General features: G+C 46.0%; 1 protein-coding gene across 1 annotated transcript in view; it reads right to left on the bottom strand.

The window, feature by feature from the left end:
* Positions 1 to 9,083: 9,083 nt before the first annotated feature.
* Positions 9,084 to 23,888, bottom strand: part of LOC120944207 (sterol 26-hydroxylase, mitochondrial-like) — a 30,284-nt gene continuing 15,479 nt past the window's right edge. The window contains exons 5-9 of the mRNA XM_040358163.1: positions 22,495 to 22,658; positions 16,806 to 16,972; positions 15,128 to 15,209; positions 12,545 to 12,745; positions 9,084 to 9,814 (exon numbers count right to left, since the gene is read on the bottom strand). Of these exons, the coding sequence (XP_040214097.1) occupies positions 9,683 to 9,814; positions 12,545 to 12,745; positions 15,128 to 15,209; positions 16,806 to 16,972; positions 22,495 to 22,658 (746 nt within the window). The 3' untranslated portion in view covers positions 9,084 to 9,682. The remainder of the gene's footprint in view (positions 9,815 to 12,544; positions 12,746 to 15,127; positions 15,210 to 16,805; positions 16,973 to 22,494; positions 22,659 to 23,888) is intronic.

The raw sequence follows: 23,888 nt of genomic DNA, 5'->3' as shown, positions 1-23,888 counted from the left end.
TCTGCCAGTGTGCCCATCAACTGCTGCCAGTGTGCCCATCGTCTGCAGCTACTGTTCCCATCAATCGCTGCCAGTGTGCCCATCAACTGCCACTACTTTGCCCATAACTGCTGCCAGTGTGCCCAATATGCCGCTACTGTGCCCATCAAATGCTGCCACTGTGCATCCCCCGCCTGCCCAGCACTTACCTTGTCTCGGTGGGGCAGCGGCTAACGGCAATGTCCTCCATGCTCCTCGATGTCTTCTCCCATCCTCTGCTATGATTGGATGCCTGAAAGGCAGCGTCCAATCACAGTGCCTGTGATTTCAGCCAATGAGGTGACAGGTAACAGACCCGAGCACCTGGTTGACTGAGAGGCCTTCAGTGTTAGGAAAGTGAATGAATATTCGCTTTCCTAACACAACACTGACTGAACAGCGAATGCACAGCATTGCGCCCGCTGCCTATGGCTCTAATCAGGTGCTTCCAAAAAATACCCCCCGCTGCTGTAATTCAGGTGCCCAGCGCCTGAAAAGGGGTCGGGCACATGAATAGGGGGTGGCAGCGGCAACCATAGATAGATTCATGCATTGCATGAATCTATCTATGGTGAGAGACAGGTGGCAGGAGAGAGGGGGCGGCGCCCATGTGCCCCTTATGGACGCACCGCCACTGCAAGTATGGCGAGTTTACTATTGTTCTATGCTAGAAAAGCCATCACCACTTCAATGGAAGAAATCGGCCCCACCAACGAGTACTTTCTACAAGGACACTTATATCAAGCATGGTCTAAATGGCTAGCAGAGCAGTCCACAGCATCATTTGGGGGGGGGGGGGGGGTGTTTCTGCTTGACCGTGTAGTCAAGCAGACGTTTATTTTCCACGATATGATTTTCTGTGAGTTTTTGATTTTCTACTGGATTATTAGACAAATGTGGGAGCAGGAAAGAGAGAAAAGAGAAAAAATACAAAAAAAGGGGAAAAAAAGAAAGATGATAATTTTTCTGAACCTATTTCCACCAATCAAGGTGACACATACTTGTTAACCGCTTAAGCCCCGGACCATTTTGCAGCTAAATGCCCAGGCCAGGTTTTGCGATTCGGGACTGCGTCGCTTTAACAGACAATTGCGCGGTCGTGCGACGTGGCTCCCAAACAAAATTGGCGTCCTTTTTTTCCCACAAATAGAGCTTTCTTTTGGTGGTATTTGATCACTTCTGCGGTTTTTATTTTTTGCGCTATAAACAAAAATAGAGCGACAATTTTGAAAAAAATTCAATATTTTTTACTTTTTGCTATAATAAAAATCCCCCAAAAACATATATAAAAATTTTTTTTTCCCTCAGTTTAGGCCGATACGTATTCTTCTACCTATTTTTGGTAAAAAAAATCGCAATAAGCATTTATCGATTGGTTTGCGCAAGATTTATAGCGTTTACAAAATAGGGGATAGTTTTATTGCATTTTTATTAATTATTTTTTTTTTACTACTATTGGCGGCGATCAGTGATTTTTTTCGTGACTGCGACATTATGGCGGACACTTCGGACAATTTTGACACATTTTTGGGACCATTGTCATTTTCACAGCAAAAAATGCATTTAAATTGCATTGTTTGTTGTGAAAATGACAGTTGCAGTTTGGGAGTTAAACACAGGGGGCGCTGTAGGAGTTAAGGATCACTGTGTGTGTGTTTACAACTGTAGGGGGGTGTGGCTGTAGGAATGACGTCATCGATCGTGTCTTCCCTATAAAGGGAATGACGCGATCGATGCGCCGCCACAGTGAAGCACGGGGAAGCCGTGTTTACATACGGCTCTCCCCGTTCTTCAGCTCCGGGGAGCGATCGCGACGGAGCGGCTATAAACGAATAGCCGCGCCGTCGTCCCGGATCGCTCCCCGAGGGAACCCGACCGCCGCACGCAGCGGAGGGGGTCCCGATCGGACCCCCCACCCGCTAGAAGGCAAGGGCGTATATATACGCCCTTGTGCCTGTCCGTGCCATTGTGCGGACGTATATAGGCGTGCGGCGGTCGTTAAGTGGTTAATCTAGTTTCTTTCACAATATATGCACAGATGACCGGTGTGTGGGCCGCCTTGTGATTTTCTTTCGGTTGTGTGTTATTTGTCTGTACGTGTTTTTAACACCATAAAAAGATAAAAAATAAAATTTCATCCAGCGTTTTTCTGGCATTTTTTTTAACTTATAGTGTGCATGAAGCCTTATGCCACGTACAGACGATCGGACATTCCGACAACAAAACCGTGGATTTTTTTCCGACAGATTGTTGGCTCAAACTTGCATACACACGGTCACACAAATGCTGTCGGAAATTCCGAACGCCAAGAACGCGGTTGTAACGGAATGACCCGTGACACCCAGAGACTTTAAGGATGAGGGGTACTCCTGTGCCAGCGTCACTAATGACTCTTGGGTCTAGGGTCATCCTGTGCCCCTTTTGGGCATAGGGTGACTGAGAAATATTAATTATGGATTACATGAGTTGGGACATTACTGATAATTCATGTTTTGCAGGATATCTTGGAAGTTGTTAAAGTTTGACTCCAAATGGAGTGTTTTCATTCAATGTGAGGAAACATGCTTTTGGAGGTGTTAAATGTGTTTTGTGTAACAGGTGAGGGGAACTTGTCAAGCTGTAGTAATTATCCCCTCTAAATGCGGAGACGGGACGTCTGGGAGATGACTAATAATTAACTCAACGGAATGTCATTGTCTAAGAGAAGGTGTATTGAAGCCCCCCCAGTGTGTGATGTGTGGGTGGAGTTTCTTTGTCCCTGTGATTAACTTTAACATGCTTGTACTGTATATAAGAAAGCTAAGATACCATTAAAAGGGTTCATACATTTTGAAACCAGTAACAGAGCTTGTCAGTCTCGTTATTCTGGGAAATGGAATGGGATCGTGCCTGTCGGATTGTGCAGTGTTAGATGAGCCGACGTGGGCGATGGAATGGGAGTATCGTTGCGACCGTAAGGCCTCGTACAGACGACCGAACATATCTGCTGAAACTGGTCCGTGAACCAGTTTCAGCAGACATGTTCGGTCGTCTGTACGGCCGAGCGGACAGGTTTCCAGCGTACATTTGTCCAGCCGACCGTTTTGCGGCGGACAAATGTTTCTTAGCATGCTAAGAAACATGTCCGCTGGAATCCTGTCCGTCGGACATGTTCGGTCGTCTGTACAGACTCACCGTACATGTCCGAGCGGCCGCCATCCGTCGCATGCGTCGAATCACTTCGACGCATGCGTGGAAGCATTGAACTTCCAGGGCCGCACACGTCGCCGCGGCGACGGCGTGGCCATGTCGCGACACGTCACCGCGTTTGTTTTCCGCTGGGATTTTGGTCTGATGGTGTGTACAGCCATCAGACCAAAATCCGGCAACGGACATGTCCGATGAAAACGGTCCGCGGACCGTTTTCATCGGACAGATCCGCTGGTGTGTACGGGGCCTTACAGTGGTGGCACAGCGGTGTCGTACAACACTATGACGAGCCGAGATCAATGAAGTTCAATGATTCTGCGCATGCGTTGAATTGATTCCGAGCATGCGTAGGATTTTAGTGCGTCGGAATTGCATACAGACTATCGGAATTTCCGACAAGAAATTTTGTTGTCGGAAAAATTTGAGAACCAGCTCTCAAACATTTGTTGTCGGAAATTCCGACAGCAAATGTCCGATGGAGCCTACACACGGTCGGATTTTCCGACAACAAGCTCCCATCGTACATTTGTTGTCGGCAATTCCGACCGTGTGTACGCAGCATTATTCCGTTTTTGTAATAGGGTGATTGCATTTACCGTGATTATACCCTTGGTAAGCAGTCGCTCCATTTGGTGGCCTGCCTGTTAGACTTGTTTATTGGGGTTTTGCCTATAATACTTTGGGCCCTTGATTGTTGTATTGGAGGGTGCATCTAGGGTTGCCACTTTTTTTTTTTTTCACATAGTGCCGCCTCACTCTCCTGTCAAGCCCTGTGTTCTGAGCAACATTCCTTTTTTAACCACTTGCCTACCGCCATATAGTAAAATAACGGTGGCAGACACCCTTCCTCCCTCCGGGCGGACGTCATATGACGTCTTTGGGCTAGATTCAGGTAGCAGTTACGGCGGCGTATCTCCAGATACGCCGCCGTAATTTCAAATCTGCGCCGGCGTATCTTTACTGCCGATTCTCTAAGGCAGATACGTCGAAAAAATAGGCTTCCTCCGCCGACGTAACTTGAATGCGGCGGCGAATAAGTGTGTGCATTTTTACGCTGGCCGCTAGGGGCGCTTCTGTTGTTTTCGGCGTAGAATATGCAAATGACCTAGATACGCCGATTCACAAACGTACGTACGCCCGGCGCAATTTTTTTACGTCGTTTACGTTAGGCTTTTTCGGCGTAAGGTTACTCCTGCTATTAGGAGGCGCAGCCAATGTTAAGTATGGACGTCGTTCCCGCTTCGAAATTATAATTTCTTACGTCGTTTGCGTAAGTCGTTCGCGAATAGGGCTGGACGTAATTTACGTTCACGTCGAAACCAAATACGTTGTTGCGGCATACTTGGGAGCAATGCACACTGGGATATGTACACGGACGGCGCAAGACGTCAATCACGTCAGGTCATCATAGATTTACATAAAACACGCCCCCCCTTCCACATTTGAATTACGCGCACTTACGCTGGCCCCATTTACGCTACGCCGCCGCAACTTACGGAGCAAGTGCTTTGTGAATACTGCACTTGCTCCTGTAAGTTGCGGCGGCGTAGCGTAAATATAATACGCTGCGCCGCTGTAACTATGCGCGCCCCTACCTGAATCTAGCCCTTTGTTTTCCCGGCATTCTAGCAAAAGCAGATCACTGTGTAGCCAATGCGCGTACCCGGCGGCCGCGATGGCCACAGGGCATCCGCGATTGCTCATCACAGAGCAGGGACGTGGAGCTCTGATGCTTCTTCAGGGCCTGACATCTTCTGTGTTTGGCCACGGATGACGTAACTTTTGCACATGAGTGCTAGATTTACATTGTCCTGGCTTCCGGCCCCATTCTTGGCATCTGACCTATGACAGGAATAAGCCAGGAGTGTACACTTCACTGCGCATGCGCCATAGGCGGCACACACAAGAAGAAAATTGCTATGAGACATAGAAAATCGTTTTTTTGGGAAGAGTATCTTCAAAAAGTATCGACTGGTTTTCATGATGAAATAAAAATATTTGGAATTCTCAACCATCGGTCTTACCCAAGTCATTGGCTCACTAGGAAGTCTACACCCTCACTGACCAAGTCAGCAATGCATTGTGATCGTTTCTATATGCAATAAGATCCTAAGACAAGACATGTTTGTATAGAAAATATTTTATTGTAGGTTTGAGGAAATGAAGTAAAAAAATCATTTGTTATAATTAATGGCTACTAAAATAATTAGTCCCAGGCTGAGGTAGTGTCAGTTACATTTCTTTAAAATACATTTTTAATAAAATTAAAATTGTCTTTCAATTTGCATTATCCATTTTTTTTTTTGTTTGTGTGTAAATGTGTCCCGATATAGGTCAGGGGAAAGAAAGAACGGGATAATGAAGGCAAATAGACCTTATACTATAAACCAGGGGTCTCCAAACTGCGGCCCGAGGGCCAGATGTGGCCCTTTGCCAGCCTTAATCCGGCCCTTGGGGCACAATTCCTTCAACTGATATGAGGCACTATTCCTCTCACTGACACCAACAATGGGGCACTATATCTTCCACGCATACCAATGATGGGATACTATTCCTCCTACTATTAGGGGGAATACTCCTCCATTTGACCAACAACCCTGAGGCCATATTTATTCTCCACCGATGCTGGGCTTGTGACATTTTCTGCCCCTTTTGGCCACAATCCGGCCCTCCTAAAGTCTGAAGGACGATAAAGTGGCCTTTTTGTATGAAAAGTTTGGAGACTCCTGCTATAAACAATAGATGAAGTTGGAAAAAAAACTTAGGCCCGGATTCTCGTACGAGTTACGCCGGCGTATCTCCAGATACGCCGTCGTAACTCTGAGTCCGAGCCGTCGTATCTATGCGCCTGATTCTTAGAATCAGTTGCGCATAGATTTGTATTAGATCCGACCGTCAGATCTTAACTGCATATTTACGCTGGCCGCTAGGGGCGTGTATGCTGATTTACGCCTAGAAATATGTAAATCAGCTAGATACGCAAATTCACGAACGTACGCCCGGCCGACGCAGTACAGATACGCCGTTTACGTTAGGCTTTTCCCGGCATAAAGTTACCCCTGCTATATGAGGCGTACATGAGGCGTACCAATGTTAAGTATGGACGTCGTTCCCGCGTCAAATTTTTTAAATTTGACTTTGTTCGCGTAAGTCGTTCGCGAATAGGGCTGGGCGTCATTTACGTTCACGTCGAAAGCATTGGCTTCTTGCGGGTTAATTTGGAGCATGCGCACTGGGATACTTTCACGGACGATGCATGCGCCGTTCGTAAAAAGCGTAATTTACGTGGGGTCACATAAAATTTACATAACACACGCCCACATCTATCACATTTGAATTAGGCAGGCTTACGCCGGCCTATTTACGCTACGCCGCCGCAACTTTCGTTTGAGAATACGGCACTTGCCTGTAAAAGTTGGGGAGGCGTAACGTAAATAGGATACGTTACGCCCGCACAAAGATAAGCGATTCTACGTGAATCCGGGCCTTAGTTTTTTCTAGAGGCTGAAAAACGTCGTTTTTTTAAATGCCGAAAAATGATCGTGTGTACGCGATTTAACAATTAGGATTCAATTATATTTCAAGGAAAAAGTTAGAAGTTCTTATTTTAGGTTTTTGCTGCTGTACGTTTCCTCACTGGGGAGATTTGCGATCATTTCCTTGTGGTCAACAGAACAAGATAAAAAGAGAACACTCCCCAAAACAAAAAATTCTGCTGGGGTTGGGCTATAATGTGGAACTCCGGGATAAAGCAAATATTGTCTAAATACATCATGTACATTCCTCTATGAATCTTGATGCGCTTTGTGTATTTCTACCACATCTGTGCAGTAGCCCAGTGTGAGACTTTTCCTCTGTGCAGGAACTTCCTGTAATAAAGACCGCTCACTGCTTCTTTCTCTCCTTGTACAGGGGGACTGGTCTCGTCTCCGCCCCCTCCTGTAGTTTTCTGCAGGCAGCCTGTAGTAGGTGTGGCTGCTGGGCCACGCCCACAGCTAAGCTCTCGGCACAAGCTATGTACAGCAAAGCAATGTCGTCAGGGCTGTCTTAATGCATGGGCACCTCCGAGCATTCCCCAGGGGCCCCAGGTGCATGGGGGGCCCCATGATTGTCTTGCATTACATCATACTTGCCAACTGTCCCAGATTTGCCGGGGGCAGTCACGCTTTTTACTAAGCTGTCCCAGGATGGCTGTTCCCTCCTGATCCCTGTATTGTGCCCTCCAGACCACCCTGTACTGTGCCCTTTGTGTTGATTAGTCTTTGATTTATGGAATGCATTTAACCACTTGCTTACTGGGCACATATACCCCCCTCCTGCCCAGGTGAAATTTCAGCTTTCGGCACTGCGTCGCTTTAACTAACAATTGCGCGGTCGTGCGACGTGGCTCCCAAACAAAATTGACGTCCTTTTTTCCCCACAACTAGAGCTTTCTTTTGGTGGTATTTGATCGCATGTGCGGTTTTTATTTTTTGCTCTATAAACAAAAAAGTGCGACAATTTTGAAAAAAAATACAATATTTTTTACTTGTTGCTATAATAAATATCCCAATTTAAAAAAAAAAAAATTTTTTTTGGTTTGCGCAAAAGTTATAGCGCCTACAAAATAGGGGACAGATTTTTTATTATTTTATTTTTTTTACTAGAAATGGCGGCGATCTGCGATTTTTATTGGGACTGCGACGTTATGGCGGACACATCGGACACTTTTGACACATTTTTGGCGCCATTCACATTTATACTGCGATCAGTGCTATAAATATGCACTAATTACAGTATAAATGTGACTGGCATTGAAGGGGTTAACACTAGGGGGTGAGGAAGGGGTTAAATGTATTCCCTGCATTGTGTTCTAACTGTAGGTGGAGGGGGGTGACTGGGGGAGGTGACCGATCTGTGTCTCTATGTACAAGGGACACAGATCGGTCTCCTCTCCAGAGACAGCGCCGCTGTCTCTGTGTAAAACGGAAATGAGAGATGATCTCATATGTTTACATATGAGATCATCTCTCATTGGCCGCACAGATCGCATCGCAAACGGCCACTTTGATTGGCCGTTCGCGGCGATCTGTGATTGGCTGTGTCCAAGGGACACGGCCAACACAGAGTTTCCCCGCTGCACGCTCTGGCGGGGAACGCCCTAAGGGGCGGACGCCAATTGACATCCAGTTGGATTTTCAGGTCCGCGCTGTAGCCATCATTCGGCTATAGCGCGGGTCTGAAGAAGTTAATATTGTTTAAAATACATTTTTATTGAAAGTACTACCGTAATAAAGATATGTTTAATTCTATCAACTATTTATACTTTAATTCTTGAGCGTAGGTATGTAAATTGGGACAGGCTGATAATGTCCAGTGCATTACTTTGCCCAGGAGCCCATGATGCTATTAAAAGGGGAGTTCTAGTCATTTTTAATGTTTATTAAAAGTCAGCAGCTACAAAAAGTGTAGCTGCTGGCTTTTAATAAACAGACACTTACCTGCTCCACGTTCCAGCGACACGCCTGCCGGGGCTCCGCTCTTCTCCCCCCCTCGCCGGCCGGCGTCTTCATTCTAAGTGTGGGCACCCGGCCATGACAGCTTTCGGCTTCACGGCCGGGCACCCACTGCGAATGCGACGCTGCGCCAGCCGATTGGACAGTCTAATCGCCTTTTGGCAGCCCCTCCCAGGCGATCGCCTACAGGGAGGGGCTGCCAAAAGGCGATTAGACTATTCGCCTTAGCATATCCTCGGCGGAAGGAGGAAGTGGCACAGGAAGTCCCACTCCTCCTGAAGCCCCCACTCCCCCCCCCAAAAAAAAAATGACATGCCAAATGTGGCATGTAAGGGGGCAAGGAGTGGATTAAGGTAGAATCTGGGTTCCTAAAGACACTTGTTGCACACAGAAAGACATTTATTTCCTATGTGGCTATTGAGCATTTTTGTGCCAAGAGTTCAGCTTTAACATGCAGGTAGGAACATAAAACTTTAAAAATATATTTGGATGATTATATACATAGTTTAGGCATATTTTATACATTTTCTAAGAAATAAATTAGCATTTTTTTTGTCATTAAAACCATTGCTTTTTTTTTTAAAATGGGTACTAGAGAGGTTTTGGCCCCAGCTGGTAAAAGTAAGAATTTTTGTCTGTGCTGCAATACCCATTCTCACCAGCAGGTGGCAGCGCAGAAGAAAGCTACAACTACAGTTCTGGGTCACAGACTTGGAGGCTCCCCCTGTAAATACATGGCAGGATCACAGGTAGTTTTGAGATCTTCAGATACACTAGAAGAACCATTTTTAAGGATCTTAGATCCAAGTAAAGAGTTACAAAAATAATCAAGTTTTCAGTTGGAGGTTCGCAGCGTTCATTCTAGGATTCCTGGTACCTTCATCTTCAGATTTTGAAGCAGGATGCCAGTTGCTGGACCAAGTGTCGCCACTTTCCCAAAATACAGACAGTTAGCTAGACACATCTCTGTGATTGGACGTTCAGGGTGACTTGGAGGAAGCTCTGTTCAGAAACTGGAGGTTAATCGGGCGGGACGGGGTCAGGACAATCCTGGCCATAGCAGCAACCTCTACACCTTCGGGGTCAGGTCTGATCTCATACTTCTTAATTATCTATGGAAAAAAGGAAGGAAAACAAATGTATGTTACAGTCTTTCTTTTATTCGTTCCACCCCAATCGATGGTGATAAATTCTTCCTGCACCGTGTGCCTTGCATGGTTTCTGTGTGCTGCAGGACTCTTCTTCTTCCTCCAAGTAACTCGCCTATCCTGCCATAGTATGCACTGCTGGAGGGCCCTGCTCCTTCCTCTAAATCAGGGGCCTCCAAACTTTCTAAACAAAGGGCAAGTTTACTGTCCTTCAGACTTTAAGGGGGCTGGACTGTGGCCAGTGGGAGTAGAAAATGCCCCATCATTGGTATCATTTGGGAGGATATTGCCTCATTGTTCATTTAATGGTAAGAAATAGTGTCCCATCATTGGTATTAGTGGGAGGAAGAGTGCCCCATCATCAGTATTAGTAAAAGGAATACAGCCCAATCATTGGGAGGAATGGTGCCCCATTATTGGTGTCATTGGAAGGAAGAGTGCCCCATCATTGGTGTCAGTGGGAGGAAGAGTGCCCCATCATTGGTGTCAGGGGGGAGAGTGCCCAATCCTTGGTGTCAGTGGGGGGGGGGGGAGAGTGTACCATCCTTGGTGTCAGTGGGGGGGAAGAGTGTACCATCCTTGGTGTCAGTGGGGGGGGAAGAGTGTACCATCATTGGTGTCAGTGGGGGGGGGGGGGGAGAGTGTACCATCATTGGTGTCAGTGGGGGGGGGGGGGAAAGAGTGTGCCATCATTGGTGTCAGTGGGGGGGAAAGAGTGTACCATCATTGGTGTCAGTGGGGGGGAAGAGTGTACCATCATTGGTGTCAGTGGGGGGGGGAAGAGTGTTCCAATCATTGGTGTCAGCGAAAAGAATTGTTCCCTGTTATTGGTATCAGTGACAGGAATTATGAACCATTATTGGTGTTAGTGGGAGGAATAGTGCCTTGTATCATTGTATCAGTGGAAAAAATAGTGGATAAAGGCAAGCAAAGGTCCACAACCGGCCCCCCCCGGGTCCCAGTTTGGAGACCAATGCTCTATATAAATCTCCTCTTCAGGAATAGTCTGTATTCTTGAAGGACTCTGTTCCTTCCTCACTTTTGGGCCCGGTTCACGCACTGCATCACAATCGCACTCCATTCATGCGAACGCCAATGTGGGTGTGTATGTTAAAGATACCCCAAAATGCAGTTCAATTCTGGTACGGCAAAAAAAAAAAAAAAAACTGCACCCAGTGTGAGCCAGGCCTAAACCTGACCAGTGGGTTGAAAAAAAACAAAGAAAAACTGAACCGATTCCCCCATTTACACATTCAAGGTGAATGGGGGAAACCCCGGCGCTGTGCTATTGTGATTTGTATATTTCAGAATCCACAGATCAGTGCTGCAGCGCTGATTGAGCAGCTTTTATTCGACAAGGCAGTTGAACAGAAGTTTATGGGTAGATCAGCTTCTGTTCAACTGCAGTGGCCACACATGGATCGAAATTCAGCTGGTTCAGTCCATCTATGGTCACCTTAACTCTCCTCTCCCCAACTACTCTGCACTGCTGGAAGACTCTGCTCCCCTCACTCTGCTCCCTCCTCTAACTCACTTCTTCTGAAATACGCTGCTGGAGGACTCTGTTCCTTCCTCAATCTAACTTTCCTCTCCAGAAATGCTCTGTATTCTGAGAGTACTCTGCTCCTTTCTGTATCCTACTCTCCCAAAATATTCGGCACTGCTGGAGAACTCTGCTCCTTCCTTTAACTCTCCTCTTCTGAAATTCCCTGCAATGCTGGTGGATTCTGCTTCTCAGTGGTGTTGCTAGGCGGGTGCGGGCTGCACCCGGGTGACACCTGCCAGAGGAGTGGGTAGCGGCACCACTAACACCGCCCACCACTGCCCTGTGCCTCGTGCTGTGGCCGTGTCCCTCAGCGGAGTGGAACGAAGCCGCCTCCCCATCTCTCTGTTTACATCCAAAGAGGAGGAGGAGCACACGCTCAAGGGACACACACCACTGTGTGCATCTGCTGTTCTGAGGTCTGTAAGGGGGGAGTCTATACTGATGGGGGGTGTCTGTACTGGGGGATATCTGCACCGAGGGTGGGTGTGTCTGTACTGCTGGGGGGGGTCTGCATTGTAGGGGGGTGTCTGTACTGCTGGGGGGGTCTGCACTGAGGTGGGGGTGTCTGTACTGATGGAGGGCTCTGCACTGAGGGGGTGTGTCTGTACTGATGGAGGGCTCTGCACTGAGGGGGGGTTATACTGAGGGAGGGGGTCTATATTGATGGAGGGGGTCTGTACTGAGAGGGGACTATAGTTGGTGGGTGGGGGGGGGGGGGGGTGACACCATTTTTTTTTTCGCACCGGGTGACACCAACCCTAGTGACGCCACTGCTGCCTCTTCCTTTTTCTCACCCTCCTTTCCCAATGTATTCTACACTGCTGAAGGACTCTGCTCCTTCCTCTAACTCTCCTCTCCCGAAATACTCTGCACTATTGGAGAACTCTGCTCCTTCTATCCAACTCTTTCTGGAAATACTCGGCGCTGCTAAAGAAACTGCACGTTCCTGTATCTAATTCTCCTTTGGTGAATTAGTATGTACTGTATGAGGACTCTGCTCCTCGCTCTGTCTCTTCCAAAATATTTTGCACTGATGGAGAACTCTGCTCAATTCTCAAACACTCCTCTAATGAAATGCTCTGCATTACTGGAGGACTCTGCTCCGTCTATCTCTGCTCCTATGAAATACTCAGTGGAGAGAAGTTTACCCGTGATAAGGCGAGATGCATTTCCAGCTCCGCAATCCTGCGACCAACACAAGCTCGGACTCCGTATCCAAATGGGATGAAGCTGAAGGGATTATTCTTCACCTTGTTATCCCGCAGCCATCGCTTTGGGAGGAATTTGTTGCCGTCTGGAAAGTTGTCCTCATCTCGAGCGATCTGGTAGTGATTTAACGCAAACAGCGTCTGCGAAAAAAAGGAAGAGAAAAACCTCATCACCAGTTTTGGGCAATTTACAGGTCTGTAAAAGGTCTTGAGAACATCCCTCAGCAGATTGCTTCATAAATGGTATAGGATCATTCTATATCCAACTTGGACCCTCTGCAGAGCAATGCAGGGGTGAGAACTAGGGTTGCCCCGATACCACTTTTTTAAGACCGAGTACAAGTATCGATACTTTTTTTCAAGTACTCGCCGATACCGAATACCGATACTTTTTTTTAATCTCATGTGACAGCAGCACATGTGTCAGTAGTTTTTTTTTTTATCTTTAACAATTTGTTTTTAATTTTTTAAAAATGTTTTTTTGTATTTATAATGCTTTCTTTTTTTTAAGGGAGGGGGGGGGGGATGGGTGGACCGTGTCAGTGTGTTTTTTCTTTTATTTTTTTCTACAATCATTTTTTTTTATTATTCTTTATTTTATTTATTTTTTTCAGCCCTGTTGGGGGGCTTTGGTGAGATATCAGGGGTCTTAACAGACCTCTGAAATCTCCCCTTTGAGACAGAGAAAGGGACTAGGGACACATGTTCCCCAGTCCCTTTCTCAGCAGCATCAGCTGCGCTGAAAATGAAAGGAGAGAAGACAGCGTCTTCTCTTCATTCATAAACTGAAACATTGTAATCACAGTTTACGATGTTTCAGTTATGTGAATGGACCGAGTCAGTGATCACTGACTCTGTCCATTCGGAGCAGAAAGGAGACAGATTTACCGGCTCCTACCCCGCTCTCCATCCTGACAGTTCCAGGGGGTGGAGGGGGAGCACGGAAGGGGAGAGAAACATGACGGGATACACAGAGGAATACACGGTGGGAATACACAGGGGAAATACACAGCGGGAATACACAGAGGAAATACACGGCGGGAATACACAGAGGAATACACGGAGGAATACACGGAGGAATACACGGAGGAATACATGGCGGGAATACAAGGTGGGAATACAGAGAGGAATACACGGCGGGAATACACAGAGGAATACACAGAGGAATACATGGCGGGAATACACGGAGGAATACAACGGCAGGAATACACGGAGGAATACACAGAGGAATACACGGCGGGAATACAAGGTGGGAATACAGAGAGGAATACACGGCGGGAATACACGGAGGAATACACAGAGGAATACATGGCGGGAATACACGGAGGAATACAACGGCAGGAATACACGGAGGAATACACGGAGGAATACACTATATAGCGGTGATTGGTGCCTGTAACTTCCCCATGCACTGATCACCCCTGACAGTACAAGTATCGGGTGAAGCATCGGGAGCATTTGCCAGAGTACAAGTACTCGGGCAAATGCTCGGTATCGGTACTGATACTAGTATCGGTATCGGGACAACCCTAGTGATAACAGAACAGCAGAGCAAATATCTCAGCTTATGTCATGTGATCTAGCATGGGAGGGATGCAAAATTATCATCATTACATGAAAAGGATACTTTTTTCCAGTTCTTTCCATAACGTATACAGTGAAACGTCGGATTAGGAGTACAATCCGTTCCAGGAGAATGCTCGTAATCCAAAGCACTCGCATATCAAAGCGCGTTTCCCCATAGAAGTCAATGGAAATTGACTCTCCGCTGGAAGTCTCCTCATCCTCCGACCATTGCCCTCTGGCTGAATAAGGTAGATGAGATCAGTCGAATGGAGGACCTGATCCTCTCCAGCCAACAGCGGCAGGAGACGTACTCGGAGACGTGGCAGCTGTACAATGTCTTCAAGTACTCAGAAGAAGGTCAGAAGCTCAGAGAGACTGACTGCCAGACGCTTACCCAGCCACAGGTCTAATACCCGCTCCTCATGGCATACTATCTATCTGGGACTAGAAGAGAAATACCCTACGCCCGCATAGGGCGCTTTATAACGACCCTGCTCGTGCAGCCCCCCCCACTACTTTCCACTAAACCTCTCCCTGTTCTTTTCTATACTGCTCTCTAACTCTTAATCTATTTCTCCTTATTATGTAAATGGAAAACGGTTTTGGAAGCCAGACTGACCGGACCTCACCACCGCGACATGAGACGTTAACTGTTCCCCCGAGGGGCATGTTGTCTATTTGCTATGGTATACTAGTATCATTTCCTATTATTGTTATTATGATTAGTAGCCGGATTACATTTTTTCATATATAAGGATTTGCCACACTTCCTCTGCACGGTTAATCAAATGCCATTAATTATTGATTATTGAAAGCTGGTAGCTGTCAGTCATGGCTCTCTGCTCTGCCCCCCCAGTGCTCAATGGATGGGGGGGGGGGGGGGGTTTGGGGGAATGGCCGCCACTGCCTGCATGTCTAGTATCTATGTGCTGCTTCACTCATCCACAATCCACTTACACCTTTGGGAAACCAGTAGCCCCCGATGGTTATGTCCTTATCAACAGTCGTTCTGGAATTGGTCGGTACGACTGGGTACAGCCTGAAGAAAAGACAGATAAGGTGAATTTAGTGAACATAATATGCATCTGTCTGAATAACCCCCTTTCCCCCTCTCCATATATTGAACATGCTTGACCCCGGTCTATGGTAAATGTAATGTCATGGGTAATGATCAGGTGCAAGACTATCTGTAATTTGATGTGGGAAGGATCTGTGCATTTAACGATTGTTTTTACTTCTAAAGAAAGTAATTTGCACCCCAAAATACATAATGGTCTATTAAAAAAAAAAAAAAAAAAAAGCGCATTGCCATTTTATCCCAAAAGCTTGCATTTACATTTGCTCTTCGCAAACTACTCAAAAAAATATATATATATTTTTTTTAGGCTATTTTCACTTCTGAAAGATTGTTCTTTATTATGGGTGTTCTAAAATAGAAAGTACAGTAAAACCTTGGATTGTGAGCATAATTCGTTCCGGGAACACGCTTGTAATCCTAAACACTTGTATATCAAAGCGAATTTTCCCATAAGAATTAATGGAAACTCGGATGATTCGTTCCACAACCATTTATTTATAGATCCTTCAGTTTATAGTCCATATAAAAAGATTTATAGTAATGTGATTGGTTGTGTAACCATAAAATGTCTATCCACAAATGGAAGCCTCCACAAGGGGATTAGAAGCAAAATCCAGCAGGAGTTCCAGAGTATAAAAGAGAAGAGAGGCGCCTCTAAGTGTAGTAATATGGTTACATTTAATGAAGGTGCAACATTTAGCAACTTGCATGGGTGATGAAAAAAAAAAAAAGAAGACACATCTAAGGCCCAGTTTCTCATATCTCGGCGTAAATCTACGCGGGCGTAACGTATCTCGTTTACGTTACGCTGCAGCAAGTTTTACGGGCAAGTGCTTTATTCACAAAGAACTTGCCTGTAAAGTTGCGGCGGCGTAGCGTAAATCCTCCGGCGCAAGCCCGCCTATTCAAATGATCCGGGTAGGGGGACGTGGATCATTTAAATTAGGCGCGTTCCCGCGCCGATCGTACTGCGCATGCGCCGTCCCTAAAATTTCCAGACGTGCATTGCGCTAAATGACGTCGCAAGGACGTCATTGGTTTCGACGTGAACGTAAATGGCGTCCAGCGCCATTCACGGACAACTTACGCAAATGACGTAAATTTTTAAATTTCGACGCGGGAACGACGGCCATACTTAACATTGGTTGCCCCTCATATAGCAGGGGCAACTTTACGCGTCGCAAATCTAACGTAAACGTGGTATCTTCACTGCGTCGACCGCGCGTACGTTCGGGAATTCGCGTATTTTGCTCATTTGCATACTCAATCGGGAAAACGACGGAGGCGACACCTAGCGGCGAAAAAAAAAATTGCATTCAAGATCCGACAGCGTAAGAGCCTTACGCCTGTCGGATCTAATGGATATCTATGCGTAACTCATTATAAGAATCAGTCGCATAGATACGACGGCCCAGATTAGGACTTACGACGGCGCACATGGCGTTGCGCCGTCGTAAGCCCTTTCAGAATCTGGGCCTAAGTATGTAGGGGCCCGTTGTAAAGCGATCTAGTAGCTGTTACCAGAACAAATAGGAAATAGATACGGGTGAAAAGTACCGGAGTGTTTCTTTAATCACAGATTTCAGCAACGGCATCTTGGCGATATCCTCAGCGGTGGGTATACCATCGTCTGGGACGTTATTGTTCACCTCCTGATAAAGGGATTCCTGGATCTCTGGGTCCCTGGCGAGGTGGTACAGTGCCCAGGAGAGAGTGTTGGATGTCTGAGGGCATAAAAGACAAAAGATAATAATATTACACAGCGAGGACAACCAAAGTTCACTCACCAATCTGCCATGTCAGGCGGTGATTGCATAACAGCTCACAAAGCCATAGAACTGGCCTACCACAGAACAGACTGAAAATGTAATCAACACAGTCCAGTATAGAACAAAGTGTAGTTTACTGCTCCTTATCTCCTTACCACATTCCAGTGATTATATATTACTGTAGATTTAAACACAATTACTACAATCTCATTTACGCTTTAATATGTCAATGTAATTCTTTAACCACTTGCTTACTGGGCACATAAACCCCCTTCGTGCCCAGGCGAAATTTCAGCTTCCGGCACTGCGTCGCTTTAACTGACATTTGCGCGGTCGTGCGACGTGGGTCCCAAACAAAATTGACGTCCTTTTTTCCCCACAAATAGAGCTTTATTTTGGTGGTATTTGATCACCTCTGTGGTTTTTATTTTTTGCGCTATAAACAAAAAAAGAGCGACAATTTAAAAAAAATATATATATTTTTTACTTGTTGCTATAATAAATATCCCAATTTTTTTTTTTAAAAAAGCTATTTTTTTCTCAGTTAAGGCCCATACGTATTTTTCTACGTATTTTTGTAAAAAAAAAAAAAAAAAAAAAAAATCGCAATAAGCGACTGGTTTGCGCAAAAGTTATAGCGCCTACAAAATAGGGGACAGAATTATGTTTTTTTTTTATTATTATTTTTTTTACTAGTAATGGCGGCGATCTGCGATTTTTATTGGGACTGCGATATTGCGGCTGACGTATCGGACACTTTTGACACAAATTTGGGACCATTTACATTTATACAGCGATCAGTGCTATAAAAATGCACTAATTACTGTATAAATGTGACTGGCAGTGAAGGGGTTAACACTAGGGGGTGAGGAAGGGGTTAAATGTATTCCCTGGGTGTGTTCTAACTGTGTGGGGGGAGGGGGGTGACTGGGGGAGGTGACCGATGCTGTGTCCCTATGTACAAGGGACACAGATCGGTCTCCTCTCCTCTGACAGCACGTGGAGCCCTGTGTTTACACACAGAGCTCCACGTCCCTGCTGTCACCTCCGATCGCGTGTACCAGGCTGACAGTGTTTACCCGCCGCGCGCCCCCCTAGAGGCGTGTGCGGGTAATGCACTTTAAATGACGTCCAAAGACGTCCAGTTGGCACCTGAGAGCCGCGCTGTTGACGTCTTTTGTCAATAGCGCGGGTCTCAAGTGGTTAAAATCAGTATCTTCCAATAAATTAAAACCCAATGATCCTGGCATTCAAGGTAGAAGTTTTTTTTTTTTACCTCCTTATACAGGTGAAACTCGAAAAATTAGAATATCGTGCAAAAGTTCATTTATTTCACAAATGCAATTTAAAAAGGTGAAACTAATATATGAGAGAGAGTCATTACATGCAAAGCAAGATAGTTCAACCCGTGATTTGTCATATTTGTGATGAATATGGCTTACAGCTCGTGCTGTCAATCAACTCCAATGATGCAAGGGCCGGGAGGGGGGGGGGGGCGAATCCTGTAGTCGGACGCCGGATACAGGACTTGGGAGCGCGCCTGCAAGGTAACCCCTTGGGAGAGCGCTTCCCAGGGGGGTTACCGGAAGCGGTGAGGAGCCGAGACAGCCGCCGAGGGACCCCCAGAAGACGTGGATCGGGGCCACTCTGTGCAAAACGAACTGCACAGTGGAGGTAAGTATAACCTGTTTGTTATTTAAAAAAATAAAAATAAATAAGCTTTACAACCCCTTTTATTTAATTGATGAAAACGATGACAAAAATCAATTCCAATTTTCACCAACACACGAAAACGGAACAAAAATATGAAGGAGAGAAGTTTGACCATTCGAACTTCCGCTTTCCTCGGAGCTCCGCTTTCCCTTTCCTATGCAGTTCCACACATTACCTCTCGCACTCCTGGCCCCTCCTCTTCATTGGGTGCCCCCTACGGAGAGCCGCTTTCCATGAGGGCACTCGTGCGGGCGCGGTTCCGAATCCTGCTGCTGCGTTCATTGACACAAACAGCAGTGCCACAGGCTCCCGATGCTCGTTCAACTCTGCAAGGGGTGGATGCGTGTGTAGGAAGAATAGCAGATATATATTTGTTTAGGAGATGTGTAAGTTTCGCTCAAAATTCCGACCCCATCTTAGCAGCACTGCCCATCATTACAAAATACCCCCCCTTCTGTAGGCATCTGCCCGTCACATGCAGCCATCATGATTAAATCTGCCCCTTGCAGAGTTGCTCGAGCGTCAGGAGTGGGTGGCACAATTTATCTTCCAATAAATTAAAACCCAAATTATCCTGGCATTAAAGTGGTTGTCAAGGTAGAAGGTTTTTTTTTTTTTTTTACCTCCTTATACAGCTGAAACTCGAAAAATTAGAATATGGTGCAAAAGTTAATTTATTTCACGAATGCAACTTATACACGAGATAGTTCAAGCTGTGATATGTCATAATTGTGGTGATTATTGTTTACAGCTCATGAAACCCCCAAATCCACAATCTCAGAAAATTTGAATATTGTGAAAAGGTGCAATATTCTAGGCTCAAAGTGTCCCACTCTAATCAGCTAATTAAGCCATAACACCTGCAAAGAGTTCCTGTGCCTTTAAATGGTCTCTCAGTCTGGTTCAGTAGAAATCACAATCATGGGAAAGACTGCTGACCTGACAGTTGTGGAGAAAACCATCATTGACACCCTCCATAAGGAGGGAAAGCCACAAAAATGGTAATTGCAAAAGAAGTTGGATGTTCCCAAAGTGCTGTATTAAAGCACATTAATAGAAAGTTATGTGGAAGGGAAAAGTGTGGAAGAAAAAAGGTGCACAAGCAGCCGGGATGACTGCAGCCTGGAGAGGATTGTCAGAAAAAGGCCATTGAAAAGTGTTGGGGGCTTTCACAAGGAGTGGACTGAGTCAGTGGATCAAGAGTCACCACACACAGAGGGATCCTGGACATGGGCTTCAAATGTCGTATTCCTCTTGTGCTTCATTAAGTCCTAGGTCACCGCAGCCGTCTACCAGGAGATTTTGGAGCACTTCATGCTTCCTTCCGCAGATGAGCTCTATGGGGATGCTGACTTCATTTTCCAGCAGGACTTGGCACCTCCCCCACACTGCCAAAAGCACCAAAACCTGGTTCAATGACCGTGGGATTACTGTGCTTGATTGGCCAGCAAACTCGCCTGACCTGAACCCCATAGAGAGAATCTATGGGGCATTGTCAAGAGAAAGATGAGAGACATGAGACCGAACAATGCAGAAGAGCTGAAGGGCGCTATTGAAGCATCCTGGTCTTCCATAACACCTCAGCAGTGCCACAGGCTGATCGCTTCCATGCCACGCCGCATTGAGGGGACCAAACCAAGTACTGAGGGGCCCATACCAAGTACTGAGTACATATGCATGCTACTTTTCAGAGGTCCGATATTGTTCTATGTACAATCCTTGTTTTATTGATTGCATGTAATATTCTTATTTTCTGAGATTTGTGGATTTGGGGTTTTCATGAGCTGTAAGCCATAATCATCACAATTATGACAAATCATGGCTTGGACTACCTTGCTTTGCATGTTATGAGCAGGGCCATCTTCATAGCATCATGGGCCCCTGGGCAAAGTGATTCTCTGGGGCCCCCTACAATGGAAACAGTGCAGGTAAACAGACATCAAGTAGGTAGGTAGGAGGTAGGGGATATCTAGGGTGTAGAGGGGTCAGAGTGCTGGGGGGATATCTGGGATGTAGAAGGGCTGCCCCAATTTAGGGACAGCCCGGGCTCAAGGATCAGCTTCTTTGGGGAACGGGCAGGCCCCCCCCCCCATGCAGCTGGGGCCCCTGGGCAGTGCCCAGGTGTGCCCTCTCATTAAGACAGCCCTGGTTATGAGTCTATCTCATATATTAATAAAAATTTGTCTTTCACGCTACTCAAGAGTAAAATGTGAATATAACTGAAGGCAAAGTGTTCAATGGCTTGGTGTTCAACTTACACGTGGATAATATATATATATATATATATATATATATATATATATATATATATATATATATATATATATATATATATATATATATATATATATATATATATATATATATATATATATAAATAAAATGATCTCGCTCTAAAGAAAAATACAAACAATGCGCAAACCGCAATATAAATAAGGCGCAAAAGAAATAGTTCCTTTCAAATGACTCAATAAAGTGCAATAGTGGTATATGAAAAATCTGACACATCCATATACGTGCCAAAAACCAGCAAAAAATATGAAACAGTAAAAAGAGGTCAATGTTGTGCAAAAAGTGCAAAGATACAAAAAGTGCACCATTTTGCACATTATTGAATATATTGCACTTTTTGTATCTTTTTTTTCGGGTATCACTTGTACTTACCTGCGCACAATAGCCGTCATTGTGCCACACGCACCCGACGCTCGTGCAACTCTGCAAGGGGCGACTTTAATCATGATGGTTGCATGTGAGGGGCGGATGCCTACAGAAGGGGGCGTATTTTGTAACGATGGGCAGTGCTGCTAAGATGGGGGCAGAATTTTTTACGAAACTCAAACACGTCTCCTAAACAAATATATCTCTACTATTCTTCCTACACACTACCGCCCCTTGCAGAGTTGCACGAGCATCGGGAGCCTGTGGCACTGCTGTCTGTGTCAATGAACGCAGCAGCAGGATTTGGAAGCGCACCCGTATGAGTGCCCTCATGAGGGGCCAGGAGTGCGAGATATAGTGTGAATAAGTGTAATGTGTGGAACTACATAGGAAAGGGAAAGCATTGATGGGAGCCTGCGTCTCTCAGCCAATACAGCTTACCAATAGAGTCAGGGGGCTGGGGTTTTAACAGAGCGAAGCTCAGAGGAAAGCGGAAGTTCGAAGGGTTAAACTTCTCTCCTTCACATTTTTGTTCCGTTTTCGTTTGTTGGTGAAAATTGGAATGGATTTTTATCATGGTTTTCATCAATTGACCTAAAGGGGTTGTAAAGCTTAAATTTTTTATTTAAATAACAAACATGTTATACTTACCTCCAAGGAGGTTACCTTGCAGGTGCGCTCCCAAGTCCTGTATCCGGCGTCCATAGCCGCTGACTACAGGACTCGGCCCCGCCCCTGGCCCTCGCATCATTGGAGTTGATTGACAGCAGCGTGAGCCAATGGCTGCGCTGCTATCAATCTATCCAATGAAGAGCCGAGAAGCAAGAGGGTTCTCGACGCGGGACTTTCGAGGGCTCAGGTAAGTAAACGGGGGGCAGGGGGGCGGCAAGTCGCGGATGTTTTAGGATGCATTAAGGTGAAAAAACATGAAAGTTTACAACCCCTTTAACTCAAAATTTTATTTGTGTTTCGTTTTCGTCACTGAAAACATGCAGGCGATGAAAGTTACGATGAAAATATTTTTTGTCTACGAAATTAACACTGCCATGCAACACTATAAAACGATTTTTTTGGAATATCATAGAAAATTATAGGGTGCAAAATACCGTGTCCACTCCAGCCAACAGCAGCTCTGACACACTGCCGTTCACCTCCTTATCCGTCAGTTTTCCACTGGACAGCAGATAGGTTAGGTATTCCCCCTGCACCTCCTCCCCACGGTCCAAGCGAGCTTGTATCTTCTCCATCTTCTGCTCGATCATCTTTGTTCCTATGGATTTAGTCAAAAGATGCCATCACTGAGCCACAAAGGGTCCATCAGAGTACATGAATGCAGAACATTGCCTGTAGATCAATGTGTGGACATCCCCACTTCACAGAAGTCAAACATTTGATCAACTGTTGTCGAAAGAACAAACATTAAAAACTTGTTCTGGTATTGTTCTACATCTTGCAGTTGACTGAAAATATTGATCGAAAACATGGTCTAGCAGTTGAAAATGTAAACAATTAACTCTATATACCGTAAAAGAAATTGTACATTCTGTATATAACTGTATTCTATTTCATATGCTTTGCCTATGTATTGCACTTGTAGCGCTTACCCCCGAAGGAGCCGCTGGTTAGATTTGGGATCGGCGTATTCAGGTTATCTCTATTTTGTGTCTAGGGGTGATGGTAGTGATGAGAGCAGTAATAGAATGTCTAGACCGTTGGTTGACGTTTTCAAATGCTTTATTTCTCTGGTCGACACGACCAACATGTCAACTTGAGGTAGACAGGACAGATTGGTGAAAGAAGAATGAACTTCGCAGAATCAGGCTATGGATAAGTAAAAGCAGTCCTGCTTTTATAGCAACTCTTTCCTCGTCGCCACTTCAGCCAAAGTGGGTAAAGTGCCCCTGGACAGGTCCCTCTCACGAACCTGGCAGCCAGAGCGCCACTTAGAACTTCTGGGAAGGAACAAGTCTCTGCCACAGACTTGGCTCTAATTGACCTTTGGGTTTAAAGATGAGACCTCTGCCACAGGCCTAGTACTTGGAAGTTTGAACGGTAGAGCGAATCGTCCCAGTATGTCATTTGGTCACCGACTGACAGCCTGAATGCAACCTGTCAGTGTCCGGTGCCCAGATCCCCGATGGTTCGTTCAAGTCCTATTGGATCACCTGCCTCCGGGCTCTCCTTAGACCGATCCCCCACCGAACAGCACCCAGCTTGGGATCTTCTCAATAAGGGTGAGGACCCAGTAAGTCACTGGGGTCCCCTGGCAGCATCAGTTGCTCCGGGCTATGAGAGCCCAGAGTCAGGAACTTCGCGTAGCACGCGACCCCGGCCAGGTAGGCCATAGTGGTGGGGCCCGTGATGTGCGCACACCCTAAAGGTGGGTGCCACACCCGGAACCAGGAACCCGCGAACAACGCCGAACAACGGCCTCCGCCACAGAAATACCCCACCCAGCATGCCCCGCGAGGGAAAACTCCTCCAATTGGCTGCTGAGAAG

The sequence above is a fragment of the Rana temporaria genome, chromosome 6, assembly GCF_905171775.1.
Source record: "Rana temporaria chromosome 6, aRanTem1.1, whole genome shotgun sequence".
In the NCBI taxonomy this organism is placed as follows: Eukaryota; Metazoa; Chordata; class Amphibia; order Anura; family Ranidae; genus Rana; species Rana temporaria.
This window is presented reverse-complemented; position numbering and strand designations above follow the sequence as displayed.